Consider the following 18631-nt stretch of genomic DNA (forward strand, 5'->3'; position numbering starts at 1 on the left):
TTAACATTCAAATTTCAAATTTCTTAATTTTTAATGTGTTTTACGAGTTTTTTGCTAAAGGTGATTTCTGTAATGATGTCAAAATTTGGAATGGGAGGATGCAAAGTGGAAGTGTGTAATGTGTGGATTTATCTTAGTCATGGTGTTAGATGGAATTTGGAAAAATAAAATGTGGAAGCGGGCAAAATTAAACAGTAGTGGTTTGGGTTACGGATGGAGAGGCAGTCTGTTTCTCTTGTTTGGAGTCCTTCTTCTTGTCCTTTTTTTCCTTCTTTTCATCTGAATCATTGAACAAGGGCGATGATGAAAATCCTTCCCCAAACATTGTGTAGTGTTCTTGATTGTCGTCTTGGACATAGGTCAGAATGTATGCTTGTTGGTCCAAGACATGTTGTAAGCTTACAACAGTGACCTTGGTGTCATCAACATGAATCCACTTTCCACATCCGTGTTGGATAAAGGTACTGTAATGACCACCTGAAGCATCCTTTCCATGGTGACATATCACGCTAGCAAGTCTATATCTCAAGTTTGATTTTCCAGTGATGGTCTTAATATTTGGCACAACCTTTTCATCAACAATCAATTCGTAATCAAATCGAATACGCTTGGAAATCTTTTGAATACCCTCAGTAGCTGAGAAATCGAATCTTCTCAAGTGCAAGATGAGAACTTTTGGAAGTTGATAAATGGTAGTCTTTGCATTCTTATCAGAAACATTTTCTTCCTTGGTCATTTCTCTCAATGCGAATTTAATACCCTTAATGTTATCATCCTTGATTGGCAAATGCAAGCTGAAGAATGGCTCAACAACAGCACTTCCTTTTTCGCCTTGTTTTTGAACAAAGCTTTTCATCTTTCCACAGAAAATACGAGAGATGGCGCTGTTATCACCCATTTCATGCTCACGAATGGCATTGGATTTGTTCTTCTTTCCAACCTCTTTCCATTCATCCTCTTCAACGCTGGCCTCGGCAGCAACTTCAGAGTCTTCTTGAAGTCCCTTCTTATTATTCTTGGTTGAAGCTGGGCTCTTTCTTCCCAATGTTGTCTCAGTCTTCTTGAGCTCCTCATGAAGTCTTTCCAACAAATAGGTCAAAAATTCATGAGCATCATGTTGAGTACCCAAGAGGAAAGAGTCTTCCAAGTTTGTTGAAGATTGTTGAATATAGTCCACAATATAAGAAGGAGTTAACTTTTCATAAGAAGCGTTGATAAAATATTTTCTATCTTTTTGCTCACCGTTTTGAGAACGGGAACCTTTCATGACTTGGAATTCATTGACCAAACGTGCCATCTTGTTGGTGAGTGGATATTCGTCATTGTCGAGTGAAATCTTTCCGAGCTTCTTCATTAAATGATAAAATTGAGGAAGACTGACCAAGGTTTGCAACACTGCATTCATATAACAAGAATTGTTAATGTTGGTCATACCTCTTGGTTGAATAAACACACCAACTTCATCTAACAAATTTGAGTCAATTTCAACCTCGGTGGATCTGAGAAGATTCTTTCCGGACTCGAAATCCTTCTGTGGTTTGCTGTTACTAGTGGTTGTTTTGGTTGGACCATTAGTCTCGGAGGATGATGATGATACTGGTTTCTTTGCAACCACAGTCTTCTTGTCTTGCTTCTTCTTGGTTGTGTTGGCAGCAGAATCAGCCCCAGTGGAAGAAGCATCTCGAGATGCACTTGAAGTAGTTGGTTTCAATAAGGAAGCCCAATCAGTGAGGGCAGCACTAGTTGTTGAAGCCTCAGCAGCAGGTGAAGCGAAAACCTTCACTTGCGCAGGTTGAACAATAGCTTCAGTGGTTGTTGGCTTTTCTTCCTTCTTTTCTTCCTTAAAGTTGCTATTGTTGTTATTCTTCTTCTTTTCACCATTGTGTTCGAAATTCTTCTTTGGCTTTCTATGGAATTGTCTTCTTCCTCCGGTTTTTCTCTCCACTGTTTGGAAATCAGGGTCTTCGGTGGCAGCAGCAGAAGAGGAGGCTTGAGCTTTAGGTGTTGTTCCGTTACTTGAAGTGTTGTGTTGTTGTTGATGCTCACCAGTCTTTTTGAAGACCTTCTTCTTTTGTTGAGAAGGAGTTGCTGGCTTCTTCTTGGGCTTTTCTTGTTGTGATGGTTGTTGTTGTTGAGGAATTGCAGAGGTGGCTGATTGTTGTGCTTGTTTCTCTTTTCGTTCAGCAGCCTTTCTTTCCTTTTCGGCTTGCTTCTCTTGTTCGATTTGAAGTTTGCGTTGTTCCCAAAAGTTGTCGGTCATGATGATTGTTGTTGATGATACGGAATGAAAGAATGGAATGTTAATTTTGTTGTTGTGTGATTGGTTTCAAAATATAGATGAGATAATTAGATGATGATATCTTTGTGGAAATAACTTATTCAGCAAAAAGTTCTCATGAAATGAACGGTATCTAGAAGGAGTGATAAATATGCGAGAGAAAGAATGCGCTCTGAAAGGTATAACCGTATTCTAGAGAGAATGTACTACTCTGTAGGTCGGACCTGGTGTTGTTGCGAGGAAATTTTAGGTGTGTTGTGAGGCACCAGCGCTTTGCACACACGGAATTGAGAATTTTTTTTTGCTGTGTTTTTTCAACCCTTTACAAAACTCCACTTCCGTTGGTTTCTGGTTGTGTTTGGGATGACGACCTACATTGTAACACACAAGATCATGTTATCTCACTAACACAAAAAACTTTTTTCACTAAATTACACATTGGTGGTCTTTTGTTGTCTTGGTTCAAATTCCAAGGACAACTTGAACAATTTTTCATCGTCAATACTTGTAATCGCCTTCAAACGTTCTTGCAATTCGGGAACACTTTGTAGAGAGTATGGCGTTTGTTGATAGGTCTGAATGTCTCGAATGAGCAAGGCCAATTTTCTTCTCTTAATAAAATTAATCTTGTCATTGAGAATATTTGGATTTCCATCTTCAATAAAGGTCAAATCAGTCAATGTAACTCCAATATAGGGAATGCAAGGTGGTTTTACATAGAGAATAGCGTGACGAATGGCTCTAAAATTATTATCTCCACTGATGAGTGATAGTAACTCGTCATGATCTCGTTTCGACTCGCTCTTCAATAATTCCCATGTCTTTTTGAGACGATGGACTGCAGAATTTTGTAAACCACTGACAAATTCAAATACTGCATTGAAATTATTCAATTTTCGACACTCGTCAGCAATTTGTATCATTTTGGTCATGATTGCTTTACGATCCTTAATATTGGGTTCGCTCATGATTCTACTTGCGACCCATTTTGACACTCGATTGAACCATGTAATCATTTGATAAATATTGAATGCTTTTTGTTCTCGTGACTCCTTATTCCATGACTGATTGAGACACTCCTTTGGTTTTATGGCCTTAAACATGTTATACTCAATGAGAGTGATTTGACGTGCAATTTCAGAACTGGGCCATTCTAAAATATCAAATTTGGACAAGTCATCTTTTCCAGGTCGATACTTTTTCGGATATTTCACAGCAGTTTCAATCTTGACAAATACTTCTACATTGTTATTGTTGAGTGATTGTTGTCTCTTGATAGAATTCAATAATTGAGTGGCAAAGTGTTTGCCCTGAGTATTCTCCATGATGGTACTCAACTTTTTCACTTTTTCTAACAATTCCGAATCATTCTCAAAATCATGATAATGATTTTCAATCCAAAATTTGACCACTTGTGTGACTCGCAAACGAACTTGTTGCAATACTTCTTCTTGCCACTTGGTAAATTCAGATTTTGTAATGGTCTTGGCATTTGGAGGAGGTAAATTATATCGTGCAATTAATTTGTCCATCAAATCGTGAGGTGTTGTAAAAGATCGATAGGTCAATAAAAACGCATACAAGTATGCATTGTCATAATTCTTGTGATAGGTCACTCGTTCAATGAGTTTGTGAAGTGTGGCACATTTAATTTCCATAGCTTGATCAGATTCTTCATCTGTGGAGTCCATCCATTCGATATTTTCTGGGAGTCCTCGACAAGATCATACGAGGTTTCAGTAAAATCATGATCATAGTAGTTCTTTGGATCTTTTTCTTTGATTGCTTCCTCACTAGGTTGAGGTGCAATGACTGTTGACGCTAAGGAAGAGGTAGGTCTTGAAAATTGAGCTTGCAATTTCACAAAATTGAATATGAAAAATTGGAAATCAATATCCAAATGATGTTTTAAAATTTTTGCTTCTTCCTCTGTGGTGACAATGAACCGAATGTCTAACAAGGTACTTGAAAGACGATTTTCAATACAGTGTTCAAAAGTGGATCTGAAAAAGCATCTTGCTGCTGCTAACCATTGGCTCTTGGTAAGTCCATATTGAGGAATCACTTCTGATTTTGATGTTCGATAGAGGAATGGTGCATACGCAATGGATTGACATTCCAACGTGTCAATACATTCGAGAGCGTTGTGCACAGCATTACTGAGAGAGTTATAAAATTTGGTTTTGGTCAATTCATTGGAGTCTAAATTCGCGCCATCCAACTCATCGTTCGATTTACTGGAAGCTACTTGAGAAGCAGCATTTCCAGTATTGATATGAATTAAATGGAAAGATGAACTTGTTAAATTGGAAAATGAGCCACTCACAGATTGAGGTTTCATAAAAGTACTACAGAATACTTCTCCCTCATTCAATTCTTTTCCTTGTTTTTCGTTTTGAATATACTCTCTACATTGTTGCAAGATGTCTTGTGAAAATCTTTCGACTGCAATTTTTGCAGCAGCGTTTCGATCTCCTTCGCATGAGAGACGAGAATCATTTCCCACAACAAATCCTTGAACTGGCTCTGCAAACATGTCATCAATTTGAATGACAGATACTTTAGCTCCTTTTGTGACACGTTTTCCTCCTGGTGTGGATTGTTGAGATTTGCTGAAAATTGGATTTACAGGATATTCAATAATTAAAGTTCCATTGGTCGTTTTTGCCTTCTCCTTAATTGCTTTGTTTTCAACATTTGGTGTAGTACTTGTGCCCGATGAAGACGATGATGTATTAGCGGCAGCAACACTTGTTTCACTTGTCGTGTTGAAAAGTAACAAATTGCTACTACTCGAGTTATTTGTGCTCAACTTCTTTTCTGAAAATGAGTTTGAAGGTGCTACGGTTGGTTTTCTAAACACAGAAGGTAATCTTGTTTTTCTGTTTTTTGCTTGAACAATAAGGTTATCCATATCACCTAAATGATCATGAGAGGACGTGGAGGAGAGATCATCGGATCGAAAATTAAAGCTTGAATTTGAGGATGAAAGAGTGGTGCTAGAACTGGTGTCATCATCGTCATCGTCTTCGCTGGAGGGATATACAGTTTCTTCTTCATGTTGTTTTTTCTAAAATTGTGTTGGAACAAAGATATCATGTTCAAAAAAATTGTAATGCCCAAAGTTGTGAACAAGAGTCATGCATCATCAACATCGTGTATATAGATGTGTGAATTCAAGCATGTTGAATATGGTCAGGATGTGTGAAATAATCCTACTATTAAGAAAAGAACTGCGTGGTTATATAAAAATTTCACACATACCTTATCGTCTTGAACCAATGAATGCGATTTTGAAATATTGCCACTGCTCGCTTGTCTGGTATACATGGATTCAGAAACTTTCTCAAATTTCGAAATCAAACTTTCAATTTTCTTTTCTTGTTCCGTATTTGTTTTCACAGTGTTCGAGGCTTGTCGTTTCAACAATTGTTGTAACTCTAAATTTTCTTTTTGCAACAATGAGTTCTGATAAGCCAATTGTTGTTTTTCTTTTGTCACCATAAATAATTGAACTTGTAAAACGTTAATTTTTTCTACTAATTGTTTGACTGACATTTGATCGAGAGGAGGTGATGATGCTGATGAATATAATTCGTTCTGAGTGTTGACAGCACTGGTTGGAGTGGACGGAGAGTGTTGTTGGAATGAGAAGTTGTAGCGATGGGAGACGATCCGATCGTCGGAGTGCTGGACGTGGAATTTGATGAGGATTTATTGTTGCCTCCTCCCCCAGTGAGGTTTTTCCAGCCAGATTTTAGGGTGGAAGTGAGTGAAGAGTTGCTGCTCGATGATGACATTTTTTTGATGGAGTTTTTTTAATGACAGTTGGCATGTGACAGGGAAGTGTGAAGAGAATTAACAGACCATACGAGGAAAGAGTGTTTTTGGTGTGATGCATAACGATCCTCTCCATAACCAAAAAACCAAACATGATTCGTCACTCAACAATTTTCTTCTTTCTCTACATTTAAATTCATTTTCCGAAAATTTAATGAGTCACTTGTCACCTTCATTCCATCATCCATATTGCTTTCCAAAAAAAAATGTTCAAATCAACAACCTCACGATCATTCAAATTATCAATTTTCTGTCTGTTATTATTATTACTTTTTACTCTCTCGTTGTGTCTTGCTGAATCCCAAAAACCACAACAAGAAGAAGAAGAAATCATCGATCGAGAAACATCTCTCACTAAAACACCTCCTAACGGAACGATTCAACTCGGTGCATCTACTACTAGTAAATTAGCACCCAATGAACAAATTCTCGCTGATGACGACGATGACATGGAAGATTATGACATGGATGATTTTGCAATTCTCGGAATGAATGGCTATTGAAGGAAATTAAAGAAGTTGATGATCAGATTCAATCCGAAGAAGATGGAAATGCCATGGAAGGTTCTACTGCTGCTTCTTCTTCGTGGGCTGCAACACCTTCGAGTCCAAGTAGTGCTACAGCATAAGTGTTGGGTTTTAATTATATTAAATATTATTATTATAATTAAAGGAGGTGTTGGAACACATTTTTTCAAAATTAATGTGAAAATAAGTGTACTTGCGCCATTCATAGAATAATCATGATTGGAATAAACAACAGTAAAATTCGTATAATTCGAAAACTGTTGTTGTTGAGTGAAATGAATCTTTCTATTGAGTCATGCATTAGAATCCATCTAATTTCATCAGGCAAAAGTAAAAAAAATGAGAAAGGCAACTTTTTGTTCATTTCTGCTCAATGGAACAAAGATGAAATCAAACAGATCAACAATGTCGTTATTAAAATTTAATTGCCAGTTCTCATCTATTAGCCACAAAGTCAAAGATGAATCTCCGAAAATGAAACCCATACATGCAGAGAGCCAAAGTTCTGATCAAGAGCAACCACGATCCGAACCACACAATCATCATGGCTCATCTCTGCGTCATCGTATTGTACACTTCTTCTCTGAATTTATCGGAATGAAGGTGATCAACATAATGGCATTAAGAATTGAAAAACACTCGCAAAGAAAGCTCTCTCCAAAAGATTGCTTTCCAACTCTTCAATGGTGCTTTTGGAACGAGTTGTAAAGAAGAGTGGAAGGAAAATTGCCATCCGAGTGTTGCAACGTATTGGACGTGGATTTGTTCTAAGCATCCCGTTACTAGGAGGATTATTAGCAGTGATTAGTTCTCGAAATGATTATCAAAGATCTTTAAAAGAAAGAAAACAAAATAATCAAAGGGTTGAAGTTCACAAAGAAAACAGCAATGACTCAAAATTGCACCTCCAAAAGATGGCTCCATACAAATACTTTTTAATTTCGAGCATGTTCAATGGTTTGGATGCAGTTTTGAACTGTGGAATGCTTTATTTCATGATACAGCAGCGGAATAAGGCAGTGCGAGCATCAGACGACGATGTGCATGATCACTCGGGATCTATCTTTGACATCGTTCATCAATTGCACAACGCTCTCGTGAGTCATACATTGGAAAATGAAACAATAATTGCCATGTTAGAGGTGGGATCCATTGCTTCTGCTATTACAGCTACGTGTGTGGCAATTTTAGGAGAAGTGGTATCAACACAAACAAAAATTAATGAGAAATTGGAAAAACAATTGTAATGTAAATGTTGACTAGTGCACGCTGAAATCTGATTGATCTCACCTCCTGTTTCACTAACGGGCCATGAGGATTCACTGATTTTGTCCACCAAACAAAATATTTTAACACAGAGTTTCAAATGGGTTGTTCCTCACATCAACAACAACAAAAGGGATGTCATTCCGGCAAAACGCTTGCTTTGATCCTTTTCTCTTTGATATTATTGATACTCTTTGGATGTACATTCAGTACGAGTTCGACCGTAAAATACATCATCACAACTGTTGCCGGTAAAGGTGGTTCTGTTTTTGGTTGTGCAGACGGAACTCTTGCATTGGAATGTGGCATGAAACCTTTTGATGTCTTTGTCACTGCGACAAACGAAATTTATTATTCTGAATATGCAGCTAAAAGAATTATGAAAATTGGACAAGATGGAAGGGTTACAACGATTGCAGGTGGAGGCAATTCTACTGCGGATAATATTCCAGCAGTGCAGTCAGTGATAGCTTGGACAATGGGAGTGACTGTTCATCCCACCACAAATGATGTTTATTTTACAGATGTTTTTGGACACAAAATTCGTAAAGTGTCAGGTACAACTGGAATTATAACAACCTTTGCAGGTATGTAATAGATAGTATCTACAAATATATTATTTATTGTTACAATTGATGATGTTAACTTAACATCATCCACGGCCGATTTGATATTCATTCATGAATAACACAGGAACAGGAGGTGAAAGCTCATCTGGTGATGGAGGCCCTGCCATAAATGCAACTATGAATAGACCTTTCATGCTTTATCTTAATCACACCACGATGGAGATGTTTGTTGCAGAGGCTAATTCTCAAAGGATTAGAAAAATTTTTGCAAATGGAACCATAACAACAATTGCTGGAAATGGTAACTTTGCAAGGGGTACGGAGGGAGGGTTGGCTATTACATCTTCAATGAAAACACCTTCTTGTGTACGAGAGGCTCCAAATGGAGATGTTTTTTATATGGAAATTAATGACAGCGTTCTTAGAAGAATTAATAAGCAAACTGGAATTCTTTCAACAGTTGCTGGAACTTTTTCTATTGGATACAATGGAGATGGAATTCCAGCAAGACAAGCATCTCTTTCTTCTCCATATGGCTTCGTCATTACTGACAATGGAGATATTTACATTGCAGATATGGGAAATAGTAGAATTAGATACATTGATGCAAAAAGTGGAAATATTTCTACAATTGCAGGTATGTTTATCACACACGTGGTTATATACCCTGCTTGCTATATTCAATAATTATTCACTGTGAAATATTTAAACTAATGTGAAATATTTGAATGGCACAAAATATTAAGGCATATCTGTTAGCGGATTTAGTGGTGATGGAGGCATAGCTACTGATGCCTCAATAGATAGACCAAGTTCTTTATTTCGCTTGCCAAGTGGGCACATTTATATCGCAGATTTTGCAAACAACAGAATTCGTTTGTTGACCCCAACATGTGACGAAGGATTTGTGTATATTTCTCAAAATCATTCATGCATTCCATTGGAGTGTTTTGGAATTAACTATAATGATACAAATGTTTGTTCTTCGCATGGAAAGTGTATAGGGATCGACAGGTGCACTTGTCATGAAGATTCCATATTTTATCAAGATTGTTCCTTACTCTTTGTAAATTCTCAAAATATGTTAATGACCTTCTCTGACATAGTTTTGCAAGCTCCAATTAATAGTGTCAATATACAAGTTAGATTTAATCATTCACGCTTTTTGGATTTCTATAATGGAAGAGAAATTACTGTGAAGGTTGAAATTATTTTAAATGGGCAAACAATTACTGTCAAAAATCAAGGAATTAATTTAGCCAATTCAACTGTGACAAATCTGTTAGTTACATTACCAACAACAATTTCTCAACCAGGAAATATCAGTGCGTTTATTGAATTATGGGATGTTAGAACCACGATGAAAATTTCGAATCGAACTCAATCATTGAATTCTTCACAAGTTGTAATTAACAATGGACCTCCAATAGCTGTTTCATCCCCAAGCAATAACAATAATAATCCTCCAATTGATACTGTTGCTATTGCAGTTGGAATTAGTGTTCCATTTGGAATTTTATTGATTATTTTTATGATAATATTGATAATTTTAATTGCTATCCTTGTGTTGAAGAAGAAGAAAGCCAAGAGCAGTTCTACTCAGCATGCAGCCACAGTAAACGATATGGAAATGAGGGAATGAGATAGTTGACAAGGAAACGAGTATTATCGTTCGCTTCTTTCAAAAATTGTGGATTGACTCTTTTTATGAAATGATACAACCCTCTTACGTTCCTTCGATGCAACTTGGATAAAGATGTACAGATTGAATCCACAATGTTTTTGCATTCAACAATAAATGTTCCAAATCCTCTTTCACTTTAACAAACACTTTCACTTGCCAATACATTTACATGAACTTGAACTATTGATGTTAATTTTCTAGATGTTTCCTCTTCTGATAAACATTGTTTTTAAAAGAAAACTCGGAAAGTACAGGAATGTTCTCCCATAAATTCTCGTCGTTCATCTTTATGGACATTGTGATGCTGGCCAGCGACCAACCACTAACACCGTCAGTGGAAATATTGATGCGGAATCGTCCTCTATAAAGTCCCTCTCGGGTATGAAAGGCACCATCATATTCTATTACAGAATGGTGGGATGTTTCCTGGAATCAGATGGAACGCTCGAACAAGAGTTACCACAACTTCCAACAAGACTACAACATGAATCAAAAAGAACAACTCACACGAACTTACGTCATCTATTCATTAATTTTGTCTCGATAACACAAATGGAATATTCCCTATTTAAAAATTTCAACGAGTTCCAAATAAAGTTTAGTGGTTTTTCCAAAGGACATGAACCCCAAAACAAAAAACATAATGAACATGGTCAAACCAAGAAATCTCACTCATACTAGCATTTTGCTTTTCATTCTAGCTTTGGGCATTATGATTCTTGTCATTCATTCGTGTCAGGATCACCTCAATCGTGTTGAGGCACAACGTTATCCTTGTAAACATACATGCACCTTCCATTGTCGATATGGTTACTATCGCGATTTTTATCGGTGTTGTCGATGCAAACCAAAACCATGTAAAATATTCATTTGTCATCGACAATGTAAATATGGCTTCAGTTATGATCGATATGGATGTCAGAATGGATGCAGATGTAGACGAAGACGAGTTCGATGGATTCCATAATAACGTCGTTTTACCAGTGACAACTCATTAAATTTCACCTCATTGGTTGTGTTTTAAATTTATTAATCTTCAAACACAATAATGAATAATTTCTTGTGTCCAATCAAGACCATTACAAAATATATTCAAATGACATTTCTCGCTTCAATCTTGTGTAGCCATAATATCTCCACTTGATGAAATTAACTCCAATCTCCGTCCTCTCTCCAGATATTTCATTATTCAAAACTTTTCGATATTCACTTTCAATTTCCTTAAATGTCAGGCGATAGGGAGTAACGTAATAATCGCCACGAACAAAGTATGGATTTCTTCTTGCCCTTCTGCGATATCTAGAATGGAAATGTCTCCAATAAATGTGACGAGTCTCATTTTCAATTCTAAACCATTGCCACTTGCTATAGCTGCGTGTATAAGGGTTATTCACCCAAATGACAGGAATTTCTCGAATAAAGTTTGGTAAATGATTTTTCTGAATCAAACGTTTGGTAAGTAATTCATGATAAGGTAGATAGGCCTGAAAGCATTTCATTTTCGACATGGTAAAGAAATAATCAAACATGCAAAAGGAATATTAGTGTGACACGATTAACAATTTTTCACACTTGAACTTACATCTTCGTAAAAATTTCTCGCATGAGGATGGAATGACCCAATCATATCTTGCCTTCCAGGATTTTCTGTAACAAACTCAAATCTTATTTTAGTGTTTGACAAGTTCGAATTCAAATCATTCAAATGATAGACAACCTTAAAATCCAATTTAGGATTTTCAGTTCCAAATAGTCTCACATGTTCTCCTTGACGATCATTCATTGCTTTTTCGAATGTCTGGAAATATTTAAATTGTTGAGATGGATGTCTTTGTTTTTGATCAATAAAAACAAAACCAGAGTAATCCGATTCATTTAACCAGCCATCTTTGTGATATTCTTTACCAATTCCAATACGTGTATCGATACAACTATTGAAACGACGTTCTGTATGCATTGTAGTGGCTGTATTGATACTATGACGAAGTCGAATTTCGTTCAACAAGAGTAGGGCCAACCCACGACAATTACTGGCAATCGGTTGTGGGATGCGTTTGATTCTATTGGTAATGGTTTCTTGAATGGGATGCATGAGACCTTCACGTCTGTATTGTGAATGGGGTCGCAATGTCGAGTCATGAACAGTATTGTTATTACAAAAAACCTCTCCTGAAACACAACAACTTACCTTATGAATGTCCTGTTGTGACCTGGAACAAGTATTTTGTATCCTCTCGAAATGTAGTATTTGAATAATCTTTTTTCATAGGTATAAGATTGACGATCAATGTCCACCATATTATAACCTTGTGTGATGGCACGTTTTCCTCTCTGAGTAGTGTAAACTTCTTTACCGTCAAATGCAAAACAACTACTATCCAAATCAAATCCTACCAAAACTTCAGAAATATTCTTGTAGAGTCTTAATACAATTTGAACATCTCTTTTTGAAGTTTTGAAAGTAATGGCATGACCAGATCTACAAATTAACACATCGTCACCAGACACATTTCTTTTGACCACTTCGAAAATGTGTCTTATTTTCCCAATGGCAGCCTTTTCATCTAACGCATAGATAAACAGATCGATATCTGAGTAATGATTGTCCCATTTGTGTCTGTTACTGTGGTAATGAATAGATGCTGCCTTTTCAGGCATATCAATAAGTGAATAAATATCATTTCTTAATTCGTAACGTGTTCTCCTTATTGATCTCAATGAAATGTCTCTAATGGTTGGCATTTTGGTAATCATAGTTGCGACACTACCTCCTGCCATGATGACATTGGACCAATCCAAACCATCCAACATGCCCTCTGTGAAATGATGGTAATTGAATAAAAACTCTTCGATGGACGAAACTACTTGAGGTTCACACAATGGTCCATGTAACGTGTTACTGGGAACATCTTGAAACAATAAAGAGTCTCTGGAGAGTTGCGGAGCCAATTTACATGGCTTAAAATGGGAAAGAGAAGACAGCATTGGAATTAACAGGGAATTGCTCGCTCGTTCCAGTTGTGGAGAGTTTCGATGTGAAACAAAAGCTCTTCGTAACATGTCTTCTTGAATTTTGATGGCCCAATTTTCTTCACCAATGATATTTCTCAAATTTGGAAACGAGCATCTGTTCACGTATGATTGAAATTCTTCAAAATTATAGTATTGACAGGAGAGAGTTGTGATGGATTTGTTCGAGTCGAGCCAAGCAAAATCTTCACTGCTCAACTCTTTCGCGTTTTTCATGTATTTTAACATGAGAGATACTTCCTTACCACCATCTAATAAAATTTGAGAAGCATCATGTTGAGTCTCAGATGCAGTAGTGAGGTGTGAAAGTGCCAACTCAAAAAACAACGTGTCTTTGAAATCACATAATTCTTCAATCGTGAATTTGTATGAGTCCAAATGGGTGGTAAAAACAACTTGTGAGTGCGCAATTTTGGAGTAGTGCTCTTTCAATAATTGAGTGGATTTGTCTTGAGATGGCAAATTTAATTCTGAAGCGAGATCCATTGCCTTATTTTCATCGGTATCATTCACTGAATCATGTTTTCTCGATGTCTCGAGTTGATGGTTTTGAATTTCTTGTAGCATTTCTTGCATGCGTTGATCGAGGGACAATTTTTGTTGAGCTACTACCAAATCAAATGGATTCAACCTAAAATCGATAATAATCAGATTAATACAATCTACAAGAGATGTCAAGGAAAAGAACATGCATTCTTCTTTCAGTTGTATCAGCTCGCCAATGCTCTTTTTTGATAAATATTTTTTGAGAGAGTCTTTTCCTTGATGAGCAATTCTCATACATTGCACCATGTCTTGAAATCGAATGGGATCACGATCCAACAAGATGTTGCCATTCAAATCAACATCAATCGGAAGAGCCTTTTCAGACGACAAAGATGACTTGTTGGAAAGACGAGTGTTGTGATGATCGAACAATAGAGAAAATAAATTCTTATTGTTCTTGCAATTTGATGATGTCAAATTGTTGTCATCTGATGATGATGATGATTCCATCGAATCGCTCTTTCCTTCATGTTCCATGGAGGTCCACAATTGTTCTCCAATCACAAAATTCATTCCTCTAATATTTAATTTGAGAGTTTTTTCATCATTCAATCCGACGATTGATTGGTTATTATGGGCAGCTTCCACTGGTTGATGTTGTTCGGAATCATCAAAGATTTTCAGCTGCGAAAGAAGAAATTCTAAATCCCGTTGCTCCTTCAGAATTTGTTGGAAGGAGGCCGAAACATCAGCAGGCTTGGTGTCAAACATTTTTTTCCAGTTTTTACTAAAAGTTTGTGTCAACGACATGATTTACAAAAGACGAGAAAGCAAACCAACAAGAAGAAGGAGGACTAATAATTGGTATTTATTGAAGAGAAACAACAACCCCAACAAACACATACATTCAAAAAAATTGGCTCAATTTCACATGCACGATTATTTGTGAAAATCCGAATAGTTTTGATTTTTGTAATAATTATTTCCAATCTATTTTCCAACAACTGATCTCTCATTCATTGATATTGCATTTGGATTATATTCACACCTCAACCTTTCAATCTCAATATTTCATTATCGGAACTTCATCCCAAAGGTCATCATGAAAAAGTTTCTACTTCTCAATGGAAGATGTACCACTCTTACCAATAATAATATTTATTATTGGAAAGCAGTGAAATCATCAGTAATACAAGTGGCTCAATTACAACATGATGGTGCTGAATGGCACCAAACGAGTCCGTCATCATTTTCGAATCGCTGCTTCCATCATCAAATTCCAACATGCACTTCCGATGATTTCTCTAATACAACAAACAATTGGGATTCAAGCCAAGATAATAATATCAACCAATCAAAGAACCACTTGTTGTTGTTGCCAAACCACCCATCTTTCATTCCTTCTTCAACCTCCACTTTCGGTCTTTCTTTGTCATCACCCAAAAAAAATTCGCTAAATTTCCCGAGAGAGCCTTGTAGCTTGTATTCAAAGAGACACTTTTCTCGCAGAATAATCATCTCATCTCCTTTTATTGATCAAGACAGCAAGAACATCAAGTGGAATCCACCCATGTCAAATACAAACTACATTAACCCTTCCACTGGAAAGGAGTGGACTTCAAAGGAAATTCGTAAAACATTTGTTGAATTCTTTGAGAAGAAATATGCACATACTTTTGTGCCAAGTAATTCTGTAATTCCCCATGAAGATCCTACATTGCTCTTTACCAATGCCGGGTATGTATTCGCAATTCGTTTTTTACAATCTCCTTTCTAATCGATAATATATGATATTATTTATGAAACTTTGTCCACACGATGGCAATGTGATTCAACAATACATTGCTCTTCAAAATATATTTAATTTCAATCCCTGTCTTGCCATGATGGCTCTCCAACCTACTAATGAATTGTTACTTAATATCATCATGACATTTTCTTTGACATCATCAATGGTACACCTTGTCTTCATCATCATCATGATGTTCCCGTTGATCAAATATCACTACTACTGCCGAACACTATCAATACTCACACTACAAAACTCTTCATCAACAAACATAGTATGAATCAATTCAAGGCAATCTTTCTCGGACAAGTTAATCCAGAGTCCAGTTTGGCTAAATTAAAGCGTGCTGTAAACTCACAAAAATGTATCCGTGCTGGTGGTAAACATAATGACCTTGATGATGTCGGTAAAGATACCTATCACCATACATTCTTTGAAATGCTCGGTAACTGGTCATTCGGTGATTATTTCAAGAAGGAAGCTATTGCTTGGGCTTGGGAATTGCTCACTGACGTCTATGGACTTGAAAAGGATAGATTATATGTGACATACTTTGGAGGAAATGAAAAACTTGGCTTGCAACCAGACAATGAAGCCAAAGAGTTATGGAAACAATTTGTTCCTGAGAGTCATATTTTACCTGGTAGTATGAAGGATAACTTTTGGGAAATGGGTGATACTGGCCCATGTGGACCTTGCAGTGAAATTCACTATGATCGTATTGGTGGACGTGATGCTGCTCATCTTGTCAATATGGACGATCCAAACGTGATAGAAATTTGGAATAACGTCTTTATGGAATTCAACAGAAAGCCAGATCAATCTTTGGAATATTTACCAGCTCAACATGTGGATACTGGTATGGGTCTTGAAAGATTGGTATCCATCTTGCAAAACAAGATGAGTAATTATGATACCGATGTTTTCATGCCAATTTTTGATGCTATTCAAAAAGAAACTGGAGCAAGATCTTACACTGGAAAGTTGGGCAAGGAAGATGTTGACCACATTGACACTGCATATCGTGTGATTGCAGATCACATTCGTACATTGGTCATTGCCTTATCCGATGGTGGTTATCCTGACAGTACAGGAAGAGGTTACGTTCTTCGTCGTATTGTTCGTCGTGCAGTTAGATTTGGAGAATTTATGAATGCCAAGAAAGGATTCCTTTCTAGATTGGCTTACATTGTTGTTGAGAATATGGGTGACTTCTTCCCTGAATTACGTAAGAATCCAGAGAAAATAGAACAATTGATTGAATCTGAAGAAGATTCCTTTGCCAAGACGCTTCGAGTTGGATTGAAATTCTTTGAAAAAATTACTGGAAAGATGAAGCAAGAAGGAAAGAATGTTGTATCTGGTCTAGATGCTTTCAAATTGTACGCTACCTATGGTTTCCCTGCTGACTTGACATTAATTATGGCTCAAGAACAAAATATGACCGTTGACATGATGGCCTATAATGAAGAAATGGAAAAGCACAGACTTCTTTCCGAAGGTGGTAAAGAAGAAGCTAATGCATTGAGGCTTGGTGTTGTTGAGACTGCCAAGTTACAAAATGAACTCAAAGTTGAACCTACCCAAGACGAGTTGAAATATGTTTGGGAAAATACTACTGCTAAAATTGTTGCTATTTACAGCAACGAATCTGGATTTATCAATAAGCTTGATTCCGAATGTGATGAAGTCAACATTGGTATCATTTTGGATAGAACAAACTTTTATGCTGAGGGAGGTGGTCAAGCTGCCGATACTGGTGCTTTGGTTTTAGGAGATTCAGTTTTGAATGTTACCGATGTTCAAAAATTCGCTGGATACATTTTACATATTGTAAATGTTTCAGAATCGAAATTGTCGAACAATATTACTGTTGGTGCTGACATTTCTTGCCAAGTCGATTTTGAAAGAAGAAAACCAATTGCTGCTAATCACACCACCACTCACATGCTCAATTTTGCTTTGAGAAAAGTATTTGGAAAAGATTGTGACCAACAAGGTTCAGTTGTCAAGCCAGAAGAATTAAGCTTTGACTACTCTTATTCTCAACCAAAGGCTCCAACAGATGAGCAATACAAAGAGATTGAATCAATTGTCAACCGTCTCATTACTGAAAATCATCCAGTATATTCCAAGACTCATCACCGTGATACTGCCTATGAAATTTCTGGCCTCAGAGCCATGTTTGGAGCAGCTTATGGAGAACAAGTTCGTGTGGTTTCTATTGGTGAAGATGTTGATGAAATCATTAAGGACAGAACAAACGAGAGATGGCATACTATTTCCGTTGAGTTCTGTGGTGGTACTCACTTGACTCAAACAAACCAAGCTCAGGAATTTGTGATTGTTACTGATAAAAGTATTGCTGCTGGTAAGAGACGTATTATTGGTTTGACTAGAGATGCTGCCAAGAAGTCAAAAGATATTGCAAAACAATTCTCACAAAAGATTGACGAATTGGAAAAGTTACCAGACGAAACTTATTGTGCTCGTTACTATGAACTCAACTCTGAATTGGATAAACTTGTAGGAGTTCCATTACTTGAAAAGAAGCATTTGACAAAGAGATTGGAAGAGGCTTATTTGAAGGTGAAAAAGATCCAACAATCACAAAAGAAGGATGATTTGGAAAAGGCTAACCAACTTATCAAGTCACTCAAAGAAACCATCGACCAAAAATCATTGAAATATCTCGTTTATCAATTGGAGGACGGAAGTGATCAAAAGTTTGTCAAGAAAGTTTGCGAAGCTCTTACTACTATTCCAGTTTTACTCATTTCTAAGGCTGACGACAAGAACGTAATCGTTATGGCCAACGTTCCAGACCAATTTACTCAAAAACTTTCTGCTAATACATGGGTCCAAGAGACGTGCAAGGTTGTGAATGGTAAGGGTGGTGGTAAGCCAACTTTCGCACAAGGACGTGGATCAGATTTGTCCAAAGTTGCTGATGCTGTGAAATTGGGTGAGGAAATGGCTACTAAATTCAATTAAAAACAGTTGTCCAAAGTTGTTGCATTGAATGAACCTGCATGATGTTGTTTGAAACGATTTACAACCGTCAGATGTCGTGAATACAACCCGCCATACTATTCCAACTCAAATCAAGCAACTACAATTGAGTTGGTTCTTCCTTAATACATCGCTCATAAATACAACAAC

General features: G+C 36.9%; 7 protein-coding genes across 7 annotated transcripts; 4 read left to right on the forward strand and 3 right to left on the reverse strand.

The window, feature by feature from the left end:
* Window positions 1-187: 187 nt before the first annotated feature.
* On the reverse strand, window positions 188-2260 carry C9374_005917 (uncharacterized protein; the record flags this gene model as incomplete). Its single annotated transcript, XM_044695720.1, has 1 exon — window positions 188-2260. The coding sequence occupies one exon, from the start codon at window positions 2258-2260 to the stop codon at window positions 188-190; it is 2073 nt and encodes a 690-aa protein (XP_044547804.1).
* Window positions 2261-2709: 449 nt separating this feature from the next.
* On the reverse strand, window positions 2710-6078 carry C9374_005918 (uncharacterized protein; the record flags this gene model as incomplete). Its single annotated transcript, XM_044695721.1, has 4 exons — window positions 2710-3983; window positions 4073-5348; window positions 5543-5894; window positions 5951-6078. The coding sequence occupies 4 exons, from the start codon at window positions 6076-6078 to the stop codon at window positions 2710-2712; spliced, it is 3030 nt and encodes a 1009-aa protein (XP_044547805.1).
* Window positions 6079-6324: 246 nt separating this feature from the next.
* On the forward strand, window positions 6325-6621 carry C9374_005919 (uncharacterized protein; the record flags this gene model as incomplete). The annotated part of the gene is made up of 1 exon (XM_044695722.1): window positions 6325-6621. The coding sequence occupies one exon, from the start codon at window positions 6325-6327 to the stop codon at window positions 6619-6621; it is 297 nt and encodes a 98-aa protein (XP_044547806.1).
* Window positions 6622-7328: 707 nt separating this feature from the next.
* C9374_005920 (uncharacterized protein) lies at window positions 7329-7892 on the forward strand (the record flags this gene model as incomplete). Its single annotated transcript, XM_044695724.1, has 1 exon — window positions 7329-7892. One exon carries the CDS (start codon window positions 7329-7331, stop codon window positions 7890-7892), a length of 564 nt encoding a protein of 187 aa, XP_044547807.1.
* A 119-nt stretch (window positions 7893-8011) lies between these two features.
* Window positions 8012-10122, forward strand: C9374_005921 (uncharacterized protein; the record flags this gene model as incomplete). The annotated part of the gene is made up of 3 exons (XM_044695725.1): window positions 8012-8498; window positions 8605-9117; window positions 9227-10122. The coding sequence occupies 3 exons, from the start codon at window positions 8012-8014 to the stop codon at window positions 10120-10122; spliced, it is 1896 nt and encodes a 631-aa protein (XP_044547808.1).
* Window positions 10123-11243: 1121 nt separating this feature from the next.
* C9374_005922 (uncharacterized protein) lies at window positions 11244-14451 on the reverse strand (the record flags this gene model as incomplete). Its single annotated transcript, XM_044695726.1, has 3 exons — window positions 11244-11648; window positions 11747-12269; window positions 12353-14451. 3 exons carry the CDS (start codon window positions 14449-14451, stop codon window positions 11244-11246), a joined length of 3027 nt encoding a protein of 1008 aa, XP_044547809.1.
* Window positions 14452-15250: 799 nt separating this feature from the next.
* On the forward strand, window positions 15251-18463 carry C9374_005923 (uncharacterized protein; the record flags this gene model as incomplete). Its single annotated transcript, XM_044695727.1, has 2 exons — window positions 15251-15417; window positions 15745-18463. The coding sequence occupies 2 exons, from the start codon at window positions 15251-15253 to the stop codon at window positions 18461-18463; spliced, it is 2886 nt and encodes a 961-aa protein (XP_044547810.1).
* Window positions 18464-18631: the final 168 nt, after the last annotated feature.

This window comes from Naegleria lovaniensis, assembly GCF_003324165.1.
Source record: "Naegleria lovaniensis strain ATCC 30569 chromosome Unknown tig025, whole genome shotgun sequence".
In the NCBI taxonomy this organism is placed as follows: Eukaryota; Heterolobosea; class Eutetramitea; order Acrasida; family Naegleriidae; genus Naegleria; species Naegleria lovaniensis.